Source organism: Lissotriton helveticus, chromosome 11 (assembly GCF_964261635.1).
Source record: "Lissotriton helveticus chromosome 11, aLisHel1.1, whole genome shotgun sequence".
Classification (NCBI taxonomy): domain Eukaryota; kingdom Metazoa; phylum Chordata; class Amphibia; order Caudata; family Salamandridae; genus Lissotriton; species Lissotriton helveticus.
The window spans coordinates 457,909,267-457,936,199 of NC_136072.1; the positions used below are offsets into that span (position 1 = coordinate 457,909,267).

At 44.2% G+C, this 26,933-nt stretch overlaps 1 protein-coding gene across 4 annotated transcripts in view; it reads right to left on the bottom strand.

Annotated features, from left to right (window-relative positions):
• SLC18A1 (solute carrier family 18 member A1) overlaps window positions 1-26,933 on the bottom strand; it is a 320,481-nt gene that overhangs the window by 40,383 nt on the left and 253,165 nt on the right. For all 4 annotated transcript variants that reach the window (XM_078668076.1, XM_078668075.1, XM_078668077.1 and 1 more), the window contains one exon: window positions 15,328-15,406. In XM_078668076.1, the coding sequence (XP_078524202.1) occupies window positions 15,328-15,406 (79 nt within the window). The remainder of the gene's footprint in view (window positions 1-15,327; window positions 15,407-26,933) is intronic.

The following is a 26,933-nucleotide window of genomic DNA, read 5'->3' on the forward strand; positions in this document are numbered from 1 at the left end:
TTAGTTGTTACCACCTCCTCCTTTTTTCCTTTTTTTGGGGGATACCTGATTTGGTACATGATGGCAGTGCCTCATGAGCTACTGTTGCTTTCATTGCAGATAACTGTGAGTTTCTGTGGTGAGTGGAGCTTCACTCATGGAAGCTGATCACAGATTGCTATGAGTTGGTCGGCTGTGGTGCTGTCCACATCAGAGCAGCCAGGATTATGTGATGGAGTATGGCGGTCCTTTGTGTTTGTGGCTGCACTTCCACGTGGGAGTCCACGGGTTGCACTGTGTGGGGCGTGCTGTGCAAAAAGCAAGGCTCTCATGTGGAAAGAAGGAACAAGGATGATTGGCCCACTTGGGCATACATTTATTGTTTTTGCTATTGTTTCTTAGCCTGTTTTTTTTAGGTAGACAAGTTCTTTCTGCCTATTGGAGAGGTTACCCTGAGTCCTGTGTGGTTTGTGCGAGAAATTAGCACCATTATATTGCCTTATTTTGGTCATGGGAAAGTGTCACTCATAGTTGTTACACATAGCAAACTGAAACCTTGGCAGCTATGACGATTAGCTCTGTTATTATGTTATGTTTCAGTGATAGGCAGTTTAGTGAAGCCAGTGTCTGACCCAAAGGGTCTTTCCGACAAAAAATGTATGTTTTGGTAAGAGTAATGAATGACGCCTCACATGAGAAACGACCGGGCACTTCCAGGACTGGGAGTCCAATCTGGTTGCATAAAACGGAACAGCTTCATTCTTGAGTTCAATGCACACGCAGTTAACAGGGCAGGCACGCGCGCAGGCCCAGACTGCGCGAATTGACTGGATTAAAAGAACAACTAGGAGTAAACGAGATGGGGAGAAATGTGGGTTGATTGAGATAGGATAGGGAGAGAAAAAAGATATTAGATTTTGCGAATTAGTATGAAATTTGGGGGCAGATGTATCAAGGCTTTTTTTTGTCGCAAACAATGCGAATCGCAAAATGTAATCGTTTGCGACAAAATAAATGGGAAATGGGATGTAAGAAAGAAATCGCATCGCAAAATATGAAATCACAATTATTGCGATTTCTAAATTAGCGTGAAGCTGTTTTCTGCAAATTATTGTGCGAATCCTAATTTTGCATTTCCTTAATTTTGCGAAGTTCGCTAACAAGAAATAGCAGATTAAGAAATCGCAACAGGATGTATGAAAAAATCGCTAATTGCGAATTCCTGAAAATCGCAATTTAAGAAATCGCAATTAACACCAACTACATGCAGGTGGTAACTTTAAAAAAATATAAAAAGGCACCCGGAATGCCCTTAATTGTTTTCTAAAATGGCTGGACTATACCTGATAGCCAGGAGGCTGCGCACTCAAGCTCTTGCACGGAGGAGACAGAGACAGAGACAGGAGAGAATCTTCAGATTACGCATTACGCTGTTTGAGCAGACTGAAGAGGACATTTATGAGAAGTACAGACTTCATCCTCACACCATTATTGACCTCATCAATGAATTGAAACCTTTTTTGCAGCACCCAACAGGCAGGACACAATCAATTCCCACCCATGTGCAGGTATTGTGCTCATTGCACCTTTTGGCTTCAGGGTCTTTTCAAAGCGTCATTGCAGAGGTTGGTGGGGTGTCACAAAGTGCCCTATCACGCTTTTTTCATGTCTATCTTGATGCAATGCTGAGCAGGCTTCAACATCACATCTACTTCTCAAACACCCAACAAGCCATACAGGATACCAAGTTGGAATTCTATCAAATTGCACGCTTCCCACATGTGATTGGATGCATAGATGGAACTTATATTGCCATCACTCCACCCTCATCCTCAGAATATGTATTTCGTAATAGGAAATGCTACCACTCTCTCAACATCCAGATGGTGTGCAATGCCAAATATATAATCAATGACATAGTGGCAAAGTACCCAGGCAGCACACATGACTCCTTTATCTTCAGACATAGCGGAATTCATAGACGTCTGAGTGCTGGACAGTTTGGAGACAGATACCTGCTAGGTAAATCACACTCATGCACACATCCATCCATCCATCCATCCATTCATCATTTGACATTGGAACATAATGTCAATTTTCTTTTGTCATTCATGCAGGTGACAGCGCCTATGCAGTGCGTGACTTCATCCTAACGCCATACTTGAACCCTGCAAATGCAAGTGAAAGACGGTACAACAAGGCACACCGGTCAACACGTGGGGTCATTGAACGCACATTTGGCATATTAAAAAGCCGTTTCAGATGCATACACAAAAGTGGAGGCACTTTGCAATACAGTCCAGAAACCTGTTGTAAAATTATAACTAGCTGTGCAATGCTGCATAACATGGCCATGCGCAAAGGTACAGACATTGAAGTGAGTGAGTCAGACACATCTGATGATGATGACATACCTCCACCTAGAAGGGCTGCAGCAGGAGTAGGAGCTGTGGCTGGCCGTCAAAGACGGTCTGAGATTACACGGAATTACTTTTAGGTAAGAGAAGAAAAACTACATTTAAATTATCTTTTTCCAAGTGTTGTTTTTATTCACAACACACAAACCAAAGTGCAGGTTTAGAACTTCAAATTTTGGATGTAAGTAAATGAAAAATAACTCAAATGTCAAATGAAGCCATGTTCCACAATGCAGTAATGTACAAAGTATTGCACTTTAAACTGTCACTTCTTGCGGTGGCTGCTTGAAGCAGGATGTTCCTGTGGTTGTAAGATTTCTTGCTCATGTGCTGTGCCAGCACGCCTTTCACTTCCGCGCTGGGTCAAGTGATTAGTTGGTGTGGGGTTCCTACTGCTCCTACTGGAGGTGTCCTCACTGTCAGCAGAAGCAATGGGAGGTCCTGCACCGGAGTTGGAGGTTTGCAAAATTTCTACTGCAGAAGTCACTCTGTCCACGCTGTGTGCCATTTTACGGGTGCATTTGCTCATTTCACGCTGCATGTTAATGCTGTGCCTGGTGAAGTTGCTAGTGACAGTGCATAGGCGGTTAATTGCTTTTGTGTAGCCATGCATCCTCATATGTGCATGCTGGGCAGCCTTGTTGCGCGCTTTCCCAGTACGTTCAAGGGTCTGACACAGTTTTTCTATTGATGCAGACATGCTTGCTTGATTTCGGTTTAATATTAAAAGCTGTCTATTTATTGATCTGAGGTCCTTATGTTGCAGGCGCTGCACGTGAAGCATATCCTGCTCAAGACCAGCAAAAACTGTGCCTGCTTCCATTTGCCCACTGCTGCTCCTACATATCTGATACCAAAATGACCGTGTTCTCCTTTGACTAAGGGGTTGGTCTTGTGAGTCACGAGGGCCAACTGTATCTTGCTCAGTGTGTACTGTCCCTCCATCTCCATTTTCATCATCCGCCAATGGTGGCAGAGGAGCGACAGGCCTGCGCTTTCTGCGCACAATTTCAGTAAGGGCAGTGGCATCAGGACCTCCTCCTTCAGTATCAGATGTGACATGGGGAGGTGATTCATCCCCCTCACTTTGTTCCCTGGATTCCCTTGAGTGTTCTGTGGATGTAGAGTGAGACATATGAGTTTGTTTTTGTATGTGCATTTTTAAATAAATACATTACTAAAGTATAAGTTTACCTTCATAATTACTTACAAAAACTTCATGTGTTTCTATGATGGAAACATGAAAAAGTGTGGATTGCACTACAAATCCCATGATGCATTGTTTCCTGCATGTTTCACAGTCTCACTGGAGTACTACATTCCTCACACTGACAACATGCACAGAACACACACACATGCATTACACACATTTCTGATGAATCTTTGTTTGCATCTTACCTTCTGCAGTTGGTGTAGGCTCAGAGCTATCAATGTTAGCCACTCCGCTCACACTCTCTGGAAGCAGGGTTGTTTCAATTAGTTCCTCATGGGGTGTTGGTTGGTCTGCTGTTGATGTACCACCACCAGTTTTGTTACTCTCCTTGATCCTTTCTGCAAGTTTCTCTTTGGATCTTTGACGCATATCATACCATCATTTTTTTATTTCATCAATGGTTCTATTGGTAACCCCAACAGCATTTACTTTTTGCTAGATCTGCAACCAAATTTTTCTCTTCCTTGATTCAGGAACTTTTAAGGCCGTTTTTCCAATAAGTAGCTCATGGCTACATATGTTATGTTATGTTATGTTATTGCTTATTTGTATAGCGCCTATCACCGCCGGTCTCTAAGCGCTTAGAAACAGAACAACACAACACACTGTTAGCCCAAATCTCTCAGGCATACCCATCGACTATGCTGAAGTCATCGCCCTTTTAAATAAATGAGTTTTTAATTTCTTTCTGAAGGGCAGTAACTGAGATTCTTCCTTCAGAGTAGTCGGAAGTGCATTCCACAACTGTGGGAGAAGAACAGACAGAGCCCTGCCTCCTCTGGTTTTTAGCTTGAATCTTGGTTGAAACAGATTAGAGGTCTTCCCTGAGCGCAGAGGTCTACCCGGAACGTATCTCATGAGACGTTGTTTTATGTACTCTGGTGCTTTACCAAAGAGAGCCTTGTGGGCCACACAGAGACATTTGAATTGGACTCTGTACATGACCGGTAGCCAGTGCAACTTTTGGAGCAGGGGGGTGGCGTGAGAGTTTCTAGGCAGGGAGTGGATCAGCCTTGCGGCATCGTTCTGTACTACCTGCAGCTTCCTCAACAACTTCTGTGGCAAGCCGAGGTATAGTGCATTGCCGTAATCCAGTCTTGAAATGACTGTGGCAGATACAATCGATTGCAGGGTAGAGGCTGATAGGATGGGTACCAATTTCCGCAATTGCCTCAATACACCCGTGCAAGAACCAACCACGGCTGCGACTTGGGAAGCCATCGAGAGGTCTGCATCAATCCTCAGACCGAGACTTTTTACCACCTTACCAGGGGGGGGAGTAGAACCTAGCTCTGGGGGCCAGTATAGGTCACTCCAGGGGTTCCCTAGGTTACTGAGGACCAGCACCTCGGTTTTTTCGGCATTCACTTTCAACAGATTGTTGGTCATCCAATTGACCGTGAAGCTAAGCAGATTCCTCACTGATTCCTGGGCCTCAATGGTGTCTTCCAGCTGAACCAGTAGCTGGGTATCATCTGCGTAGTTAAAAACTTCGCAGTTCCGGCTCATGAGCTCCTCAACCAGCGGCTGCAGATAGATATTGAACAGCAGGGGGGATAGCGCTGACCCCTGGGGCACACCCCATGGTACCTCACTAATCCCCGATAGCTGACCACCCAGCTGTACCCTTTGAGTACGACCTGATAGAAAAGACTCCAGCCACTTTAGCACTTGGCCAGTGATCCCCAGCTTCGCGATACGGTCCAGCAGGATGGTATGGCTGACCGTATCGAAAGCCGCCGCCAATATCATTTCTTCTTTGAGGATTTCTTGTTCCTTTTCTGTAAATTTTTGCTTACTTTTCCTCTTCTCAGCAGACATTTCTTCCTGTGCATTCTGTGACTCCATTGCACTCCAAACAGGTCTGTCTGCCTCCAAACAGTGTTCCAACTGCCACTGGGTGTGGCTCAGTCAAGCAGGTGCAGGCAATCACTCAAACTTCCTTTGTGTGATGTCATCAGCCTGTTCCAGTATTGCAGATTCAAGTTTTTAGCGATTTCTTAATTTGCGAAATTCGCAAATTAAGAAATCGCAAAAAAATCGCAGAATTATTAGCGATTTTTAAGAAATCGCTAAATAATCGCAAAAAAGTACATACATACCATTTTCCTATTCCTTAATTGCGATTCGCTACAAATCGCAATTAAGGACTCGCAAAAATGGAAGATGATACATCTGCCGCCTAGTTTCTTGTAGTCTACGTTGTTTATGTGCGATAAATACACACCACTGCTGCACCTGTTAAAATGTTATTTGTCGGTATTATCAGAGTGCACATTATTCTTTTAACTGGAAACATTTTGACGTGTTTGTTGTAGGTGTTAGGAAACATCACAAATATAATCCTGAGACTTTTTTTTTTTTAAACTCACAGGCTAGGCAGCATACCATGCAATGTGAACTAAAAGGAGTGAAATGTAAACAGGAACTGCAAAACTGTCTTGAATTAAATTAAGGGTTCTTGAAGTTATTGCCGATAACCAGATAGGAGTTTTTCATTTGTAAAGTTACAGATGTTGATATAGGACAGTGTACTGAGCGTAGCATCACATTTCACAGTGGGATGTAACAATGGCTGAAGGGTGTCTGCTAAAGGACTGCGGTCTAAGGAACCTAACGAGGTATGCGTTCCAAAAGGAGAGGTCTGTATAATAGTGTAACTTAAAATAATTTAACCCCTTGGCCGCGGCGGTTATTCTGCTGTGGCGCTAGGGGGCAGGGGGGGGCCGCACGGCGCCACCATGCTCGTGACGGGACAACTCCGTCACGAGCCACGGTGGCGCTGTGCTTGTAACGGAATGGTTCCGTCACGGCCCCGCCCGCTCAATGCAACGCTCAGTGCAGGCGCGGAATCAGCGCCGCACAGGCGCGGCGGCCGGGCCGTGACGGAACTATTCCGTCACCAGCAAAGCCCCACCGTGGCTCGTGACGGAACAAGCAAGGGGTTAAGTACAATCTAGTTCTTTTGACAGAATGCCACCTGAAAAGGATTCTTTGCCTCTCTGAGTTTTCTTCAAATGCATCCTGATATATCACAGACAACGAACATGTGCCTAAAGCAAAGCCGACCTATTGGTCTTGCCAGTGCTTATAACAGTATCATATAAATGAATAAAACCATGTGAATAATTTGAATTGAAAATGTATACATTCTGGCAACATGAGACTGAATTAAATATTTCTAAGTTCTGGGGAAGGAGTGGCTTTGGAGTGTCTCATTCTGCTATACACTTAGACCCTTTCATTCCCCACATCTTTCTAAGAGCCTCTCTCTAATCTCTTTCATCACCCTTTTCACTCACACCTTTTGCATTTACTTTCTTGCATCTCTCACTCATCTATAAACACAGAATCCTCTTTTCGTTTTTGCACAGTCCTCATTTCCACAACTGTGTACCTCTGTCATCCACTTTCACATAATGTAGGCATACTATCAGCATGCAAGTAAACATTGCTCTGAAGAGAGGCCAAAGATTGGAAGAGCATGTAGTCTGCACACCATTATAATCTACAGACTCACTGTGAGGAATGCGTACTTCCTTGAAGTCGTACTCTGTAATCACCCAGAACTCAAGTAGTAGCCATGCCATGATGCCAATAATATGCTGGGGACAGGTATAGCAAGTGAAGACAATCAGAGTTAGAGGTAGATAGGGGGTGGGAGTAGGAGATTTAGAGACAAAAATAGAAGCAAGAAGAGAGAGAAAGAATACCGGGGACTCCGCTAGATTATGCTCCCAAACAGGACATTACATGTCCATGATTGTTCAGCAACTTTGAGCAATGTTTGTAATTTTTAGGACAGCAAGGTTATAGTGAAATTAAACCCCTTTCAGCCACTGGAAGTGACAGTGACTGACTCATTCAAGTGTATTGCATGATTTAATTAAGTTTTCTGATGTGTACTAACCATAGATGATTCAAATGAAAAGCTGTATATAAAGTAAAGGTTTTCTGAGGTTTACTAACCGTAAATTATATAAAAGGAAAGCTTTGTACAGTGTAAGGATTAGTAGCACAGCTAGGATACCATGGGCTCTGGTGCAAGCAATGAAAAGGGCCCCTTAAACTGCTGTTGGGGTAGTAAAATACAGCAATGATCAGGATTCAAAGGGCCCCTCAGAGCTCAAAGCTCCAGGATCACTGCACCAGTGACAATATTAGTAGATGCACCCCTAGTAAAGGTATTCTAAAGTTTATCTGTTTAGAGTGTTTTCACAACAGTTTGGTTTATTTTGTCACATCAGCTATGTAAAAGTTGTATCTTTGAACTCATAGACTCTGTTAAAAATTGCTTACCCCAGTATTGTCTTTTCCCCAAATTAGCACATAGAGCACTGAAATTTTCCTTTTTCAATGCATTAGTGATGTTAGCTAATTTATTCCAATATTGTACTTTAAATGCACGCTTGATTTAATCTTTTTCAACATTTTCACAGGGCAGGGGAACCTCCTATCAAAATCTTACTATGAGGAAGGCTCCCTTACTGAAATTCCGACCGGGTATTACATCTGACTTTTAGCAGTGCCAGTTGAGGATGTGGGTGGAGCTAATAGAGTAAGTGGGTGGAGCCATTGGACGGAGTGGGTGGAGCCGGAGAAAAGTAGGTGTGGCCCGACAAACATTTGAGCACCTGCACTTCATATTTTACAAATTAAGCGCTGGGTGTACCTGAGTACATAGCATAACAGTTTAGGGAGAAAGCAGATAGACAGGGTTCCTAATTAGCAGGATACCAGTCAGACTAGTCAAAAACAGCATTAGCACCAGGCAAAAGGTGGGGGTACACATGCAGAAGGATCCTACCTTCCTACACACCGGTGCAGTGAAAGAAACCCAGCAGGCTGAAGATAGAGAGAGAAATAGAGAGAGACAGGGACAAATAGACAGCGTGAGGTAAAGAGGCTGCATCTATTTCTGAAGGCCGTTCTTTGAGAAATGGAGGTGGGATAAGAGAAAGAAACAGGAACACTGGCTCAAAGACAGAAAAAAAACACTCGTGTTTCCATTCTTCTCCCAATAGGTGAAGGCCTGGTTTTGAGGACGCATCACTGCTGCTGTCAGGTGGTCTATGTTTGCACTTAATGTTTTCTAGGGACACCTAAAGAGCTGCTCCACATATTGTGCCTATGGTGTATGTGTGTATTTGTGTATGTATGTGTGTGTTAATAAAGCGTGTTTCATTTTGCTTGGTTGAGCTCCAAGACAAGCCACAGATATTGCATTAACTAGTAAAATAAAATGGCTGTATATCCATACTTGCCTACTTTATTCCTTCATATGTCAAGTACTCACATTTTACATAATTAGTCAGAGGTGATGGTTGTGCACTTCCATAGGTATTTGGGGTGGTTTAGTGTTTTACAAATGTATGATTCTAGTCCCCCAAAACAGGTTCCTGAACCCCACTTACTTAAAATGGAAGTCTTTCCTGACAAGAGCATTGCACACCTTGAGGTACATAAGATAATTGCCGTCCAAGAAAGTTCTGAACACGTTCAGCAGTGCATGGTGCCAGCTGATTTGGCTCGTTCGAATAGGTGAAGGGAGCAAGTCGAAATGTATACCAGTGACTGCACAGAGGCTGCAGCCAGTTAGATTTGCATAGAGAATGGCTTGTTAACCAGAAAAGCACATTGCAATGTCCGTACTTAGGAAAAGGAGCAACCCACAATAATGCAATGTAATAAACTGCCAATCATGTATCAGCCATGGAAACCACATGAACTGCTGCAAATATAATGGGTAAAAGATAAAGACTGGAGCAAAAGAGCAGATTTCTTGAACTGTGAGAAAGGAGACCGAAAGATTAATTAATTTTCCACACTATGGGTGAGTTTCTTGATTTTGTTGGACTCTATTTAATACATTTTCTTTAAAACTGAGGAAGCAGAGCGCCTGAAAAAACACTTCTGACACCTGGCTAACTCTGACCCTAGGATCAGAAGAAGGTTGATGTAAAACTTAAATATATCAAAACAAGCACAGGCAAAGCCAATAGGTCTTTCCTTTGGGCAACCCTTGCCAATGGTTTTATCACTATCTTCTGTATATACATTGCATAAAATGTCATTTAACTAAGGACTTTCAGTTTGTTTAACATTAATACATTATCTTTGCTTTAGTGCAATTTTGTATTGAAATTGGAATTTACTCTGCTAAGTGTTAGTAAACCTGAGAAGTTTTGGCTCTAAAAGGCTGGGGTAGTGGGTTTTGCAATGCTTGTACGGTACCTGTGAGCTGAGTCTAATTTAGGTGTCTGGGTGAGTTCTGGTTTTGGGGGTGCGTTCATAATGGTGCATGATTTATAGCTCTGGAGCTGAAGATGAAAGCAGTGAAAGTCAGTGGCCATAGAAGTGTTCAGATTACCTGATCAGTCAATCCTTGCTCTCTCTCCAGTGCACACATAGTGATGATCACACAAGTACCATTTGTAATTACCAATTTTAATTATTTACAACAAAATGTTGGTATGCATTTATATCAAACTGCTAACATGCACTCATGAAGTCAATAGGCGTGGGTTGTTTTAGTCATATATTTGTTGGTATGTGATAAGCTTGGATGCAACTGCACAAAACTCTCAAAGAATCACCTAAGCGCTCTTAAGGGAGTGCTGTGTAATGCACAGGATAGTAGTTCACATTCTTTAAGCCACACTCCTAAATATTTAGTCCATATCTCTTTTAGAGACCTTTCCCCCACCACAACATTTTGCATCTCACTAAAAGCATGATTCACTTCAGGCTTTTGCCTACAGTCAGCTTAAAGATGTCTCTAAATTGTGATGTTGTAAAACTAAGGAGTCCTTGGAGTCAAATCTAAAACTTGCGGTACTGAAAGAAGGAGCAACTGCTTTTCTCGTCTGTGGCACTCACTGGGCAGCGTCACTGTGAGGGTAGGAGCACAGCTAGTGTTACGTGTAAGAGGAATCTATTGTCCCCTTTGATGAAAGAAGCAGAGGGGCTGACCTCCTCCACTGTGATACCCCAGGCAGTGATTGTAGTTCTGGGGACTGTTGGTGGTGTCACTGTGTTCCTATCAAACTGAAACTATACTATTTGTTCCTCAGCGCTGTTTAATCTAAAGGTTGTGCAGGCCATTTCCAACCGGGTGAAGGAGATTGAAATATCCTCAGCTTCTCTGGAAGTCAAGAGCAAAGGAGAAACACATGCGAGAGACTGAAATGTGGAGTCGGGGGGGCAACTAATAAGGAGAGCAGGGGGGGTGATGGACTCACGAAGGACAGGGGTGGGTGAGTACCAGGAAAGTGGGTAGAAGTAACACAGAGGGTAGGGCAGAAGCAACAAGAGGGCACAGCTGGGGGAAGCAACACAGTGGGTTCATGGAGGTAAGTAAACTAATGGGAAGAGCGAGCAATGTGGAATATGGATGGGGGAAACGTATTCAGGCAAAAGAGCAAGAGGAGCGGGAAGGGCAAGCAACGTGGAACATGGGGTGGGGGAACATATACAGGCAAAAGAGCAACAGGAGCGGGAAGGGGAGAGGCATACAGTCAAGAGAGAAGGGAAGAGAGGCACACTAAGTAGACAGTTGGAAAACACATGCACTATTGTGGAGTGCTTAAACAAAAAGAAAAATCTAGCTCCTGAAAAATCAGCAGAAGAACACAATGTGTTAATGCTCCACCAGAGGGACAAACACAAGGATAGTAAAGAAAGCTTTCACAAGCTAATGAGTAAGAAGCAAGCAAATAAGAGTAACAATGAAGCCAACAAAGAGCACATGTAATATCTAGGTGGTGGGACATAAACATCCCTGATGCAGTATTAGAGTGCTGCAAACTCTCTAGACGACCTTTCAAGAGAAGACATCACCTAAAGCAACAACAATTCTGAGTCACTGAAAATTGAGGAAGCTGTGCTCTTTTATATGCAGGGAAGAAACGTATCCCAGCATGCCTTAGATTACATTCTGTATCACATTTGCATAGTCAGACTTGATTTCACTAACCCTGGAACAACGCTAACTATAATAATTAAACCGATCAATAAGCCCAGCATGCAAACAATAATTTGCTGAACCAAGTTGTTCCCTCCTGGCCTTGAGGACTGTGCTTAATGAAAATGTGACAGAACCTCAATGAAGAAAAGAACACTATGAGAACCATCCAAGGAGGTACTGAAGGGCAATCCATACAATGCCATTGCCCAAGTGGAATTTGACTGAAGCTAGCACAGTTGAATCTCAGGCACAATCAATCAATCAGTTTAATCAGTAAAATAACCTTTGATTCAAACGTATGCAAGTTCAAAAGTCAAAACAACATTAAAAAACCTGGCAAAGTATTCCACAGTTTAACCCTCATCTCCTCTGATTAGTTACACATATTTACCCCTCCGCCAACTATCGATGTTGGACGTAAACATAACTATGCTACACCTACCTCAACCTCATGCACACACATAGTAGGTACTGAGTAGGGAGAATGTGATTCTACCAATGGTACAAGGAGTGGCAGTGTGCAACTAAAGGGTGCTACAAAGGATCCCCATGAATGGGTGGCAGTCCGAGAGGACTAAACGTTTTCATCCCCACAGCCACAGTCCACTAAGCCATTGGGATCCTGTGGGATTTTGTAGCCTGCCTGAGGCAGAAGAGGAGGCTACGTATCTAGTAAAATTAAAAACCCTGTGGAATGTGGACTCAATCGGCCTGCCAGCCAACACACTCCCTCAGCATCGGAACTCTAGCCAAGAAAGAGGCTCTCGCTCATAGCTGGAGCTCAGATGCTGTGAGTACTGATCATTTATAAACATCCGGCTGCTGCTTTTGTCTCTTCACCTGTTTGTTTACGAGGAGGGCAAAAGAAAAGTTTAGCGAAAAGGACAACAAATGGTGAAGGGTGTTTTGTATTATATTGTGTTGTACTATATTGTAGCACTTACATATCGCTGAATACTCTTCTGTGGGACACTGAAGCACTTGGCCACATAGGTAGCAGGCCACAATGTGTGTAGTGAGTGTATGGAAGAGAGTTTTATGAGCCTATCTATGAAGAGATGTTATGTTGTGCGTGAGCGACCAGAGAGGTGATGTTATTTTCTCTAAGATCACAGTGCTGTTTAGTTTGGTGAGGGAAAGAAGTGTCAGATACATAGGGTGCACAGTTTACACTGACTCAGCCCTCATGGCACTTTGTAAATCAACCATGGTGTGTACATGGTTGTAGGACCATTCAGAAGAAAACAACCATGGGAAGCTGGTAAGCGACCAGGGCTTAGGTTCTCTACTTTCGAAAGGGGTTTGGGGAGAATAAAACATATAGGCTGCTACATAGCGGCATCCCAGCCAGAGGAGCAATGCGGCGCTGGGTGGTTTACACCAAAAAGGAGGGTGATCACAGGAGAGCGAGTAATCCAAATGGAGCCATGTGCCAGGCAGGGATACTCTCAAATGAGTAAAATAGTTCCAAATGGGTGAAATAACAGTTGGAGATGAAAGGGAAGATACTGATAAGAGTTGCTGTCATACAGCTTTTAAGGCAGAGATGCTACTGCTATGCAAATACAGGTTATTAGCGAACAAGAAGTCGAAGAAGAATCTAGGTTGGCAACCTGCACAGAAACTACAAAATCCTTAAAGATCTAGACTTCTTTGCCTCCTGCTAGGCTAACATAGGACAGCTTTTTATGCATGGGTTTGCACCCCAAGTCCCTTTCAGGTGCTCCCAAAAGCAGGCGAGCACAGTTGGGTTAGCCGTAGATACTGTTTGAATCTGTAGCTAGAACATCTAGAAATGCAAACTGTTGGAAGGTGGGTTATTGGGAGGGGTAGGTAGGCACCTAACACCAGCAATAAACCCACCAACATGGTACTGGGTCTCAAATGGGGTCTCTATAAATGAGTCCCTTGCTCAAACCTTGGTAGCTGGTACCGAGCAATAAGGCTTAATTTAGGAGACAGCATTGTAAAGCCTTTAAAAACACCATTACAGTAAATAAGTAAGATGCAACAAACAATAAAAAACCCACACCACTTTATGAAAATAGGGAATATTGCTATCTTTAAAATGACACCAAAACCATCACAATTCAATGAAGGGAACCGGAGATATGGATTTCTAAAGAATAAACACTTTTTAGTACTTAGAAACCAATAGCGCCACTTCTGGACATCTGGTCGTGCCCGAGTTGGACAAAGTCAAAGTCTGAGGCTGACAGCGAGGGAGCCCTCCTCAGATACTCCACACCGGAGGCCTCGGTGAAAATTTTACCTTCCCATTTAGAAACTTTTCTGAAGCTTTTTCTGCCAGTTGCCCTCGATGCTCTCTGCCAGTCCGGATTTAGTGAGGTTTTGTCGACTTGACTTTCTGCAAGCTCCTGATCAAACCCTGGAAGCCTGTCTTCGGGAGCTCTCCAGTGGGACAAATCTGGAATCCAGGCGGGGTTGAGGTTGAAGGTGGCCAGCTTGGCCCTAGCGGTCAAGTCCCTCCCCTTGTGGAGCTTTTTCCAAAACGTTTCCCAAACTTGTAGCGGTTATTCCAGATGGTCTCCTAGTGGGTTCCTAGGGTTCAAAACACAAATCTGAGGGTCTGGAATCTCCTAGATGGTCCTTTGCAAGCCTGGACCTCAATCCCCACAATACACTTAGTCAACCCTCTAAAACTCCACTGGACACACTCCAGGAGGGGGACTCTGGCTGGAGAAGGGTCAGTTAAGCTCTGTTAACCCATAACTGCTGGGAGTCCACTCCTTTCTCCTTCTTGAAGCAAGGCAAAATCCTCAGAACTGTAGTCCCAGATATTGTAGCAGGAGCAATCTTCACCATGCAGCCCCTTGGTGCAGGTCAGGATTCCAGTAGAACAATCTTCCTTCTTCTTGTAGATTCAGGCATTAGAACTGAGGGGCTCTGCAACTCCCACATATTTATCCTGGGTTCTCTGGTGATAAGCAGGGGAGCACCCCTGTCCAATGAGGAGCAGGGCAACACCCCAAAGCATGACAACTTCCTCCAAAGTGTGGCATAGTCTTGTCCCAGAAAGCACAATTCTCTAAAAATCAATCATGGCTGTAATTCCTGCAGAACAGTAAGAGTTAACTAAACCAAACTCAGAGTATTGCTTATTTCCATAAAGTGCCCCTACTTGCATCTGTGAATTTCTTCTGTAAGCCTCCCACCTGGCCCTGGGTCTGACTAGCAGAGCCCAGGGCACAGTCAGAGTCAGCTACCACCAGTGTCAGTCAGCACAAAATAAATGGGGGTGAACAGGCCACAAAAGGGTTGTTTCTAACATAAATAGTGATTAATTACTCATCTCTCTGCCTTAACAACCCTTCAAGAAGTGGGTCTAAATCATAGTACTGCTAAATGTTCATGAAACTTGCTGACATCATGAACATTGTGTTTTCTAGCTGGAAAATTCAAAGACATTGTTAATGATTCAGGTACATAATTTCACCATTTAAAAAAACAATTGCCCCTGCCCCCTGGATATCTACACTTGGAAGATTTTGAGATAAAGATTGTCACTTATTGGGTGGTATTTCCACGTTGTCTTTTCACCACTTCTGTTTTATGCAGTTGTCATTCAGTATGGCCATAGTTTCAATGAGCATGTTCCAAACAAGGTGTGTGCAGCCTGCCATTGCTTTGTATGAACAAACCCTCCATTCTATCACCTTGAGCGATCTAAAAGGATGCACTTTCTGTATCTGACATCACCACAGTTAATTAAACTTATAGGAATCACTTACCGACCCATTCTATTTGCCAACAGTCCAAAGAGGTTGGTGCCAATGAGGTAAGAGACACTTGCTGGCAGAAAGGCCAAACCTAGAAAACAAAAACATGCTTCAAAATAGTCATATTGCATATCTATTAGAGATGCATGTTAGCTCAAAATAGAAAAGTACACTTAGTGCAACATGTCCACCTGGCAGACTAGAAAAAAGAGCGACAAATCAACACAGTCTTATGTTGGTAACCAACCTGTGGCTCGGCCCTCTTTATGGAACAGCATCCCTAGAACTCTCAGACAGTGCTCACAACATCTATCATTAAGGAAACAACTCAAAACGTTTTTGTTCCAATCTTAACCTATATTCCACCTGGTTCTCCCTCCCCTTTGCTGTGGCTACCAAAGGCGCAGAGATACTCCTCCGGGAGTCGAATCTAGCGCGATAAAACCCTCAAATAAATAAATAAATAAATCCTAATAATTCCAATGCGAACTGGCCCTAAAAGCTCTGATACCCTTCAGTGTTTCAAGTTAGTGTCCGAGACACTCCAAAACAAATCATCTGAGGTTCCTGAGCCCATAACTCCTCTCCATAGCTCAACCGGGGTGTCTAACGTCATCTGAAGTAGGCACACTTCTACAGTCCCATAGGTAAGAAGAGGGTTGGGTCTATTAGTCACAACATACTCTGTTTTGAACAATTCGTCAGATGATGCCCCAAGAATGCTATAAAGATTAATGAAGTTTAGAACACTGATATAGAGATCCAGGTCCTAAGGGGTGGGAGCGGGAGAAGAAAGCACAACCCTTCCTTTTTTGAATGTCTGTTATGGCTTACATGGTTAAAGGAAGATGATGGGTCCAATAAATGAGGAAAAATCGTGGAGATTGATAATAGTGCCCAGACTGTGGCAGTTACAGTCAGGGAACTGCGAACACCTGTTTGTCAAGCACTTCAGTAGAGCAAAATGAAAGTGGTTATGGTGGAACTGGAATACAATACAACTACAATGGAGCTAAAAGAAAGACTCAGATTGGGCCGGGCCCCAAGAAGGTCTCATTCAACTTATGGCCATTACAGTGAGAGAATCAGGGCAAAGTAACTACCTAGTACGAACCTTTACCACACACGTTTGTATGCTGCTACATATATTCTGACAAACACACCCTAGCAACACATGCACAATCCCAGTTGATGAATGTCTGCTTATTTAGGGGAAATATATGAGTCCATGTCCCCGGAGACAGCCTACTTTCAGTTCTCAAATTTCAATTACCTAATGCATTCTGGTGGCTGTATTTTGGATAATTTTAATTGGACCTTGCACTAAAGTTCCACAGAGTTATGGTGTAGCAATGACATGGGTTCACAGGTGCACTCAACATTCACCATAACCCTACTTATTTCTCCCAACCCCTACGAAGGCAACAAAGCAGCTGCAGGTGGTTATAGGCCAATCAGCTAACCTGTAGAAGTCTAGACATAGTACTACTAGTCAGATTACCTCAAAGCTATCGAGGTTTTGCATGCAGGGCAACGTTGTAGCCTGCACATAACAGAAAATCAGAGAAAGGTGGAGAGAGAACTTGTTTGGAATAGCACACTCAATGCCAAGAAGTCCTTTCAGGCCCAGAGGGAGAGAGACGGCAAGAGATTGAAAGAGCGAGAGATAGAGAAACACACAAGCACACACACACAATTACGCTTTTTGCATACAGTTTTTGGGACAAACATTCACTATTTAGCTCCCATACATTTCCTTCATCCTCCCTCACAAAATAACACTCACTCTTCCTCTGTCACCTCCTGCAGCCCAGCCACCTCCAGCAGATGACTGATGTCGGAGATAAAACAATCATGGAGCACTTAGGACATTATCTGGATTGATTCTCTCGGCCTTTCCTTTTTTTCTAACAGATATCTGGCTCTCAGCTGCTCAGGGGTATGTCTCTGCTTTGCCGTAGCTTCAACAGGCCCACAGTTTGTCTTGTGCCAAATTAGATCTCTCTGCTCAGGCCGCAGGACACATCCTCTGCTGATTGGATTACCGAGGCATTGACTAATTAACACGGAACTTTCTTTTCATTTTGCACTAAACGTAGCGCACGTAACATTTAACAAGCTTTTCTCCCGGGAGAGAAGAGCAAATGCCCTCTTACGTGGCGCGGGCAAATGGCATCTCACGCAAAACCTCTCGTGCAAAGTGGCATTTGAAATCTCTTGTGCACTGAGCCCATCATAAATGTATCTTAATGCTCCACAGTGGTCTCGGCCATTGCCTCTTACATGGTGCATTGTAAACTCCCTCTCAGATAATCTCACTCACAGGTCCGAACACGCACTCTCTCATGCATGGCAACTCTCTCACAAATCAACTCTCACTCATTGCCAATATATTGAACTTCTCCCATAGGGCCTGCATATATGACCGGTCCGTCAAACAGGGTACCTCATGCCTCCCCTTGCTGATAGAATTTCCCACATAGCTGTTCACGCTGGACCTCTGCCGCAGGACGTCCCACCCAAAAGACACCTCACACCCACAATGGGGCTCTCATTCATAAGATGCAAGATAGGGGCCTTTTACATATCAGATGTTGGTGCAGATGTAGGAAAGTTTTTTTGCAAAATCAGGTCATTTGGTATATAACAAAGGCAAATTGCAATTCTGTAACACGTTACTAAATCACAATTTGTGTTTTTGAGTACATACCAAATCGTTATTTGGCAGGTGCATGTTTGGAATGGAATGCGTTAATATTTTGGGACCTAAATCTGGTTGCTAAACAGGTTCCAGGAACAACTACCTACTCTTTAAAAATGTTAATTAAACTTATGATTTTTTTTTCTACATACCATTTACTTTCACAGAGAATGGGCGGAATTAAAAAAAATGCTTTATATAAATGCATACAAAAGCAAAGTGGTCTGCTGACCCGAGCAGGCCACCATGCCTCTAATGGCTACCAAATGTAGTGGGTCGGAATTTGCACCTTACTCAGGAGAATAACACAGATCCCTGCAGCCTTCACGATGCAGGCAAACCCGATCCTTCAATCAGCGCCAACCCTTCTGAATGCCCCATTAAGCCCTAGGATAACCTCTATATCTGTGAGATATGGGAAACCTAGGTAGGGTCCCTCATCACATTCTGTATGGAGGCCCCATCATTTTGCATTATGCCACTGGGTCTACAACATTCACATTCATGAGGTGGGTCAAATTGCGACCCACTACAATTTGGTATTTTGCAAACCAACCTATTAGTACAGGGAACAGTTTTCAAAATACAACACTGATTGCAAATATACTGGTAACAAATTGCAACCAGTATTTTGCAACCAGTTTTGGCATCTGGCACATCATTAATAACCTATGGCATAGGACTTCTCACTTCTCACACAGGGCATAGCATTCACAGCCCGTGGCATAGGACCTCTAACATAGGGCGTCTCCTTCATTGACTCGCACAATAGGCCCTTCACAAAGACCCTCCAATCTTGTGCATTTCAGACCACGCATCTCACACACAAACTCCAACAAACATCATCTCGCTGTAGGCCTCTGACAAAGGTTGCCTCAAGTCTGGCCACCCTTTAGCATTCTCTCCCAGTCTCTCACATGTGTAACAAACAACTGTCATCTCACTAGCGTATAATATGTGTGGTCTTGCACATTAAGAATCTGATTCATGGCATCTTATACAGAGTCTCCAAATCAGCCCTTGACTCAGCCTTCTGTTAGGTACTCTATCATAATACTTTGCTGGATATTTGGTGACTCTGATCTTCACACCAGTCCTCATTCATCGTTTCTCTCATTTGGCATACAACACATGGCATTATACTCACGCTTGCCCACACAGGACCTTAAGCTAATGGCATAAGTGACCTCCAACTTTAAGTTTTCTCTCAAATGACTCACCACTCAGGACTTCTCACATTGTTTCATTCAGAGCATCTCACACAGGACACCCTAAAACAATATTTTGCACAGCCTTTCAAGTTAGAACTCTCACAATGTGAATTCCTCAAGGGGCTGTAACTTTGGGGCACTCCCTGATGAGAAGAACTTTCACGCTTAATCCCACTCATAGATCTGCAACAACAATGAGGTGATGGATGGAATGCTTAAATTGATACCAGCCACTGACAATCGTTCAGACCGTATCCCAATCCATCATTTTTCACCCACCATGACACCTCTCTTTGGACCATGCCATGGGCAAATTAGTCTTGACCCTGCTCCAGTGGGAACAGTCTAGCCCGAACTGCCAAGTCAAGTCCTACCTGAACTTGAATACAAGCAACCTAGGACTGGTTTCACCCTTATTATGGCCTCTTCAACCAGGGATAGCTTGATTTTAGGGGTACAGTGAGCATGGGACCCATGACTGGGCATACCTGCCGCACTTAGGGTGTCATCTGCAACAACAACGAGGTGATGGATGAAATGCTTTAATTTATCTCAGCCATTCACAATCGCTTGGGCCGCATCCTAATCCATCGTTTTTTGCCCACCATGCCACCACAATTTGAACGCAGCATATGCAAATCAGTCTTGACCCTGCTCCAATGGGAACATTCTAGCCTAACTGCCAAGTCAGGTCCTCCCTGAACCCGAATACTAGCAACCTAGGACCAGTTTTGCCCTTACTATAAGCTCTTCAGCTAAGTATGGCTTGATTTCAGTGGCATGGTAAGCATGGGACCCATGTCTGGGTATACCCACAGCGCTTAGATCCACTCACAGATCAGCACACTTATTGCCTCTCACATTAACTCAAATACAGAGCAGTTCACTCACTGACTCTTACATAGGCCTTTTGGATACGGTCTCTTATTCGGGCACCTTCAACAACAAGGGTACAGATTTTCAACAGGAGACTCTCACAATGCCCTGGTGGACTCAATGATAACATCCGGGCTACAAGAAACAGCCCAAGTTTTAGCACCTACTACGACCATTCCAGTCTTAGGATCCAGGGAGGGAGCTAAACCAGGGCCTAAGGGTCCTGTAGATAGATTAAGTCCACCAGAACAGCCCATTAAAAAAGTATTCTCATTGCACGTCCCTCCGGAGGCTTGTCCATATTCAGTAATCCTGGCTAATGTCCCGAAAACCAAGGATGGGCGCGAAGAACATTGGACCACACTAAAAAATAAAGCCCTTCACTTCCTGTCTGCTAAAACTGTGCTGGGCGATCATTTGCACAACAATTTTAAGATGGTGAGAAGGGTACCATGGGTGGGAATGTCGAAGAAAAGTATGGAGGGGGACTGTGTTGTGGTGAGCTTTGGTTCCCCCAGACTAGTTAATGACATTCTGTGGCAGGCGGGTTAGCCATAATCCACCATGACTATGTAAATGTTGTCCTGCTGCGTTTTTTTTACCCCCTCATAACAGTGGTGTTATTAGAAAGGGACACCCTAATTTGGAAACAGTTCCCTATATTGATTCAATTCCAACAAGCAACAGATATGAGGTCCTGAGCTCGTTGGATAACAATGACTGACGCGAGGATGCAAACATCAGGGTTCAGGGTAAGGTATGTCCAGTGGATATAAACAGTGGGTGTTTAACAGTGGAAAGTAGGCTGCAAGGCCAATTAGAACAGCAAGTCACCCATATCCAGGGTAGGGACACAGACGCAACAGAGATGGACCTGTACTATTGAACACCCAAAAGGGGGCGAAGGGTTGGATGATGGGCATACCAAAACCCCGGAAGGCATCCAGATTACTGGTGGAGTAGGGGAAGTTGAGAAAGTGGTAAGAATGGTGTCTTGAAATATAGCGGGCCTGGCATCTAAATTTAACAACAGAGAGTGGCGCGACTATATTAGCAGGTACCAGATAATTAGCCTTCAGGAGACATGGGTGGTTGACAATAGCGCCTTCCGTATCCAGGGGTATAAATGCTTTTTTGTCCCGGCACAGAATCCCAGATCGGGTAGAGCTATGGGAGGATTATCTTTATATGTAGACTTGAACATCCAGGGCACGTGGTCTAACACGGACTGGAGTTCGTACGCCATTCAAGAAGTACGGTTTAATGGTAAGGGGTTAAGGTTGGCCTTGTTCAATGTCTACAACAATGGGGCAGGTGGAGAACATAATACATTTGTAGGGGAGTTGGATAACAGATTGAACCAAGAAATTAGTGTGGGGAGGGGTGCCTATACACCCACTATTCTTGTTATGGGAGATCTCAACTGCCACCTATGACCGGCCTTATTCCCAATGGATGCGGATTGGTCACATTGCCCGGTGGATAATGGGCCTCACTTTGAACATACACTAGAAGGCTTGGCCTTCACTGAACTCTTGCACACACACGACCTAGACCATACCATTAATATGATGGCTGTTCAGAGGGATGGCAGTTTACCACCGACCTTCAAGGGCAGAGGGTGCTCTTCATTTATTGATTATATCCTAGCCTCTAGTGCTTTTAAAAATAGAATCACTAGTGTAGGGATAGAATGGAGCCCTTTCAGCGACCACAATCCCCTAGTATTGGAGCTGTTTTATTGGGCTCGGCCCAGAGGGCGACAGCCTGGTACTATTATTGAGAATGTTGTGGATCAGGGTAGACGATTAAGGTGGTCCAAAATAGATGGGGTAAACTTCTACAAATCCCTGATGGATAGCGGGAAATTAGCTATTGAGGACTGTTTGGATATGGCAGTAGAAGGTCCTGCGTTATCTCTTGGCATTTGGGCAGATTGCTAGTCTGATAGATGGATTGCTAAAAACGAGGGCACCTAAAAGGATATGTTGTCATCCACGATGGTTTGATCGTGAATGTTCCCAGGCCCTGAGGGAGCTCAAAAGTAGTCTGAAAACTAGACCAAGGGACCCCCAACAAGTCGCACTGTGTAGAAAAAGATATAAGAGTGAGACCAAGAGGAGGAAATTAGCCATACAAGGGGAAGCATGGGCAGGTTTAAGAGAAGCGGGAGAAAAAAGGGACATGTCTGAATTCTGGAGGATTATTAATAGACCTAGCTTACAGGACGACAATGTCCCCGAAATAGGGACAAACATTTTACCGGACCAGTGGGTTGCCCATTATAGGGGTCTATATAACCACGAAGTAGGAACAGTTGAAGAACTCGTAGGGAAGGAATACCAGGGTCAGCCTGTAGTTTTCTCCATTAAGGAGATCACTGCCGGGATCGAGGTTTTGGCGATATATAAAGCCCCTGGCCCAGACGGTATCCCGCCTGATTTATTTCTGAGCAGTGTGGAGCTGTGGGCCCCTTAATGACTAGGATTATAAATGCTGCAATTAGCTGTGGCTTGCCGCTCTCATGGTCAACGGCTACTATTGTCCCTATTTTTAAAAAGGGCAATAGGGATCATCCCCAGTGCTATCGCCCGATATCACTGATTGATGTATCTGCTAAACTCTTGGGTAGGGGGATCCTTAACCGTTTGGCTGAGTGGACCGAGGAAAATAACATCATCTCGGACACTGGTTTTAGGACGGGGAGGTGCACCAGTGACCAGTGCTTGAACCTTTACACGCTGACTGCCAAATATACCAAGGCTAGTAATGAATCCATCTATATGGGGTTCATGGATTTGGCAGCTGCCTTCGATCACGTGAATAGGGACTAGCTTTGGGACATGATGACCTTAATGGGGATTGAGGTTGGTCTAATCAATATTTTAAGGGAGTTTCATAGCGATACCTCAGCGAAAGTCCGGTACAATGTGGAGGGTGGGTTGACTGAGTCATTCCCTTGTAGAAGTGGGGTACGTCAAGGCTGCATTATTGCGCCTTTTTTATTCTCACTTTATATAAATAATCTAGAGCAGTTTCTGTTAAAGTTAGGAACAGATTGTCCACGAGTAGGGTCCCGGCATATTCCTGTGTTACTTTACGCGGATGACACGGTCCTACTCGCACGTACACCAAAGAGTCTGCAGATTTTGATTGATGGGTTTGTCAATTTTATGGGCTCTTTAGATCAGTCCGTTAACTTGGGCAAGTCTTATGTGCTGCTGGCTGGCAATAAACCGTGCACCAAATCCACTTTTACAATAGGAACCCACAAAATAGAAAAAGTGAAAACATTTTCCTACTTAGGTCTACTATTTGATGGGTCTCTAAAATGTAAAGCCCTGGTGGAGGAGCGCTGTTGTAAAATGATTGCCACTAATGGCGCAATTGCCAGTTATGGGCGTAGAGTAGGTAGATGGTGCCCTGAACAGGTGATGAATCTGTATGGCTCTATGTGTTGTTCCAAAGTCACTTACGGGGCGGAGGTATGGGGCTTTACTAATATCTGTCAACTTCAGCGGGAAGAGTACAAATATTTAAGATCCATTTTAAAAGTCCCACAAAGCCCCGCTGCTGCAATAGTACATAGCGAACTAGGGAGGCCATACCTAGAAGATCTGGTGAAGCTCAGACCAATCGTAGCATGGTTGAAAATGTGGGTTAACCCTGAGGCGTCACTAAGTAGGGAAATCTTAACTGACTGCCTTGGAAGAGACAAATGTATGCGAATCCCATGGCTCAACTATGTTAAGGCTACCCTAGAAGCCCTGGGCTATGAGAATCTCTTTGCTGCTCCGGGACTAATTGTACCCCAGCATAAGGCGATTATAAAGAAAGCATTTTTAGCCCAGAAAATAATATTGAGAGCAGAGGCAGAAGGGACAAAAAAACTGTGAGTGCTTATAACTTGGTTAAGAGCACTGAAGGAATGGAGCCATACTTATACCTGATGTACAATGCCCAGGACAGGTTTTTAATGTGTCGTTTTAGGCTCAATTTATTACCATATTTATTAGCGTCTCCATTAGGGTTTTGAACTACAATTGAGCAGAAGGGAACCTGCGGCTGCGACAATAGGTCTCCGCAGGATTCCCTTCATTTTGTATTGTTGTGTTCTTTTTATTCAATGCCCAGGCATAGATTCTTGGTTGACATTTTAAAACAAATGAAAATGAAACGTGCTTGAGATGCCTTAATCTACCTACAACAAGCGACAGACCCTCTCACACTGTGCTGCATAATTAATTTTATCAGAGTGGCGGTCCGACTAAGGGTAACCAGAGGGGGAGACTGATTGTCAAGATTTCAGTTGTATTTTATTGTATTCAGAATGCCCTTTTTTCTCTTCTTAATGAATTACTTTGTATTCCTAGTAAGGATTCTAACAATGATTTAATTGGATTTTACGAGTTGTATATATGTGCTTTTATGGTGATTTTGAATCATCGAATAAAGAATCCTTGACTTGACTTGACTCTCACAATTTAAATTCACAATAAAGCTTGGCACTGTGGGCCTTATAGTTGGAGCCTTCATGCTTGGCCTCACTTGAGGAACACTCCATGCTGAATCTCCTCTTCTTTGTCTCATCCCGTGGCCTCACCTAGTAGATTCATTTATCTAGTTTTGCCAGAGACAGCCCACGCAATGCTGCCTGCGCTGAACTATTGCGTTCAAGCCTGCCCATTACTTACCATTGGTTGGCTTCATCGTCACTCTCATTTTGTATATTTTCTTTTGTCAGTAGCTGCTGTTTTAATTTTATTTTGTGAGTTTCGCCACCGACAGCTTGGGAGGATTTGGGTTTCACCTTCTTTAATTCGACACCCACACTCAAAAGCACTTCAAGGAATTCTTGCTACAATCAAGTTCTTGTGGTTGACTGTATTGTTTTTGTTCCTCGTGAGAAGGCACAAACCCCTGGGCTGCCAAGTGCATTATCGACCGGAACATGCATTAAAAATGTTTCAGATATGTTTTGACTCCTCAAAGCAGCGCAGGTAAGACCGGGTGTCATGTGATGTTACAAGTCTATGTAAAGCGGTGTTCTGACTGTAGTATGCACTGCTGGTACCAGAGCCGCGGGTGTGTTTTATTTTGGAGGGTCTGTCTTCTGGTGAAACTCGAGGGATACGGTTTGCCCACCTCACTCTGCATCGAGGCTCGTCTTTGTGCAAGCGAAGATTCCATTCTTGTAAAGCGATACTTCAAAACGCCACTGAGGTGGGCGGGGGCTTTCATGACAGCCACTTCAAAGGTAATTCATGTTATTTACCTAGGAAAAATGCTTTAAAATGCAAAATACAGTGGGCATGATTACTGCTATCTGCCTTCTAGCACTTTAATTTCCATAAATCACTTTGTTGTCTCGGTCTCTTTTAATTTTGTTTTGAATGCTAAAATAATATTGACTGTGTATAATTTTATGTGTATAGGAGTAAACATCTTCACACAGATGTTATGCGGTTCTCATTGGAGAAAGATGTGTGTGTGTGTGTGTGTGTGTGTGTATGTTAAAGGGAGGAGGGCAGGGTTTACATGCCCTTCTCTGTCGACAATGAGCATCATTTCTTTTTTCTTTGATGAAAATGACTGTGGGTGGTCCTATGCAGCCCTTATGGCATGCAGGTTTTGTTGTTGTTGCATGTGACAGGTGTGTGCACAGTAGGGTCGGATTGGGAAGGCGGGTATTCTGCTGGTGCCCGAGGTCCAGTGCTCGAGGCCCGATGTGGGCCAGTTTTTTCCACATCAAGGTTCGGGTGGCTCTGCTGCCCTGAACTTGCAAGGCCTCAGCAGCCCCTTCCCAAACCAGCACAGATTATCACGGCCCATTGTCAAATATAGAATGACAACGGGCTTGCCGCAGTAGGCATACCATGTGTTGTGTGCTCCCGCCCTACCCTGTGGCTTTGAACGTGGGGCCTGGCCGCGGGAGATGCTCCTTCTAAGCAGCAAAGTGTTCACTCCCCTTGGATGGTGGCCAGGCAAGGCATCCCCGCTGCTCTACCATCCCCCCATCTCAAATCCATAATCTAACCGGAAAGCAAACCCCTGCCTTACCCGTCACTTGCAGATTTGTCTCTGAAATGAGAGGCTTTGTCAACAGATGCCCTTGGCAGCGAGTTTCCTGGGCCTTAGTGCCACTGCGAAGCAGTTTTAAATTACTTTAGGCAAAGGAGGGCCCCTCTCAGTGTTACAATTTTCAGAGACATCAAATATTTGATCATATACTCCTTCCTTGGAAAAAAAGCCCTTTAAAATAAAACCAGTGAACTGAAAGTGTATGTCCCTGTAGTTTAATCATTAAGGCAACACTGCCATGGGATGTATTGGTATAACCAGGCCCACTGGAATTATGTGGAAGAGGAGGACCAAATTATGCGGCAGGGTGGAGTAATTTATATGGCGAGAAAAGGAAAATGATGTGGCGTATTGCGCCAAATTCTATGATAGTATTACTAAATTATTTTGTCATTTTTACACTTGTTAACTGTACCAGGGCATTGGTTGCACCTCATTAGTACCAGTTTTACACTCCAACTGCTGCTCTCCTGAGGCACACCGGGAGTTTGCATTCCGAAGCCGAGCCCAGCCGAACTGTGAAGCCGCCGTGAAGCCGCCCGAGCCCGCCCGCCTGCAGCCGCGTTGGGAAGCTGCTTGGCCGCCGGCCGCCCCGCCAGTGTGTGCCTGCCCGCCTGCCTTTGCCTTTGCCTTTGCCTCGCCTCTCCCGTGAGCGGCCGCGGTGAGCCCGGGGCGGCAGGGCTGGGCTGGTGATACGAGGCGAGGATACGAGGCGAGGAGGATAAGGCTTCACTCGGCGGTGGTGACTG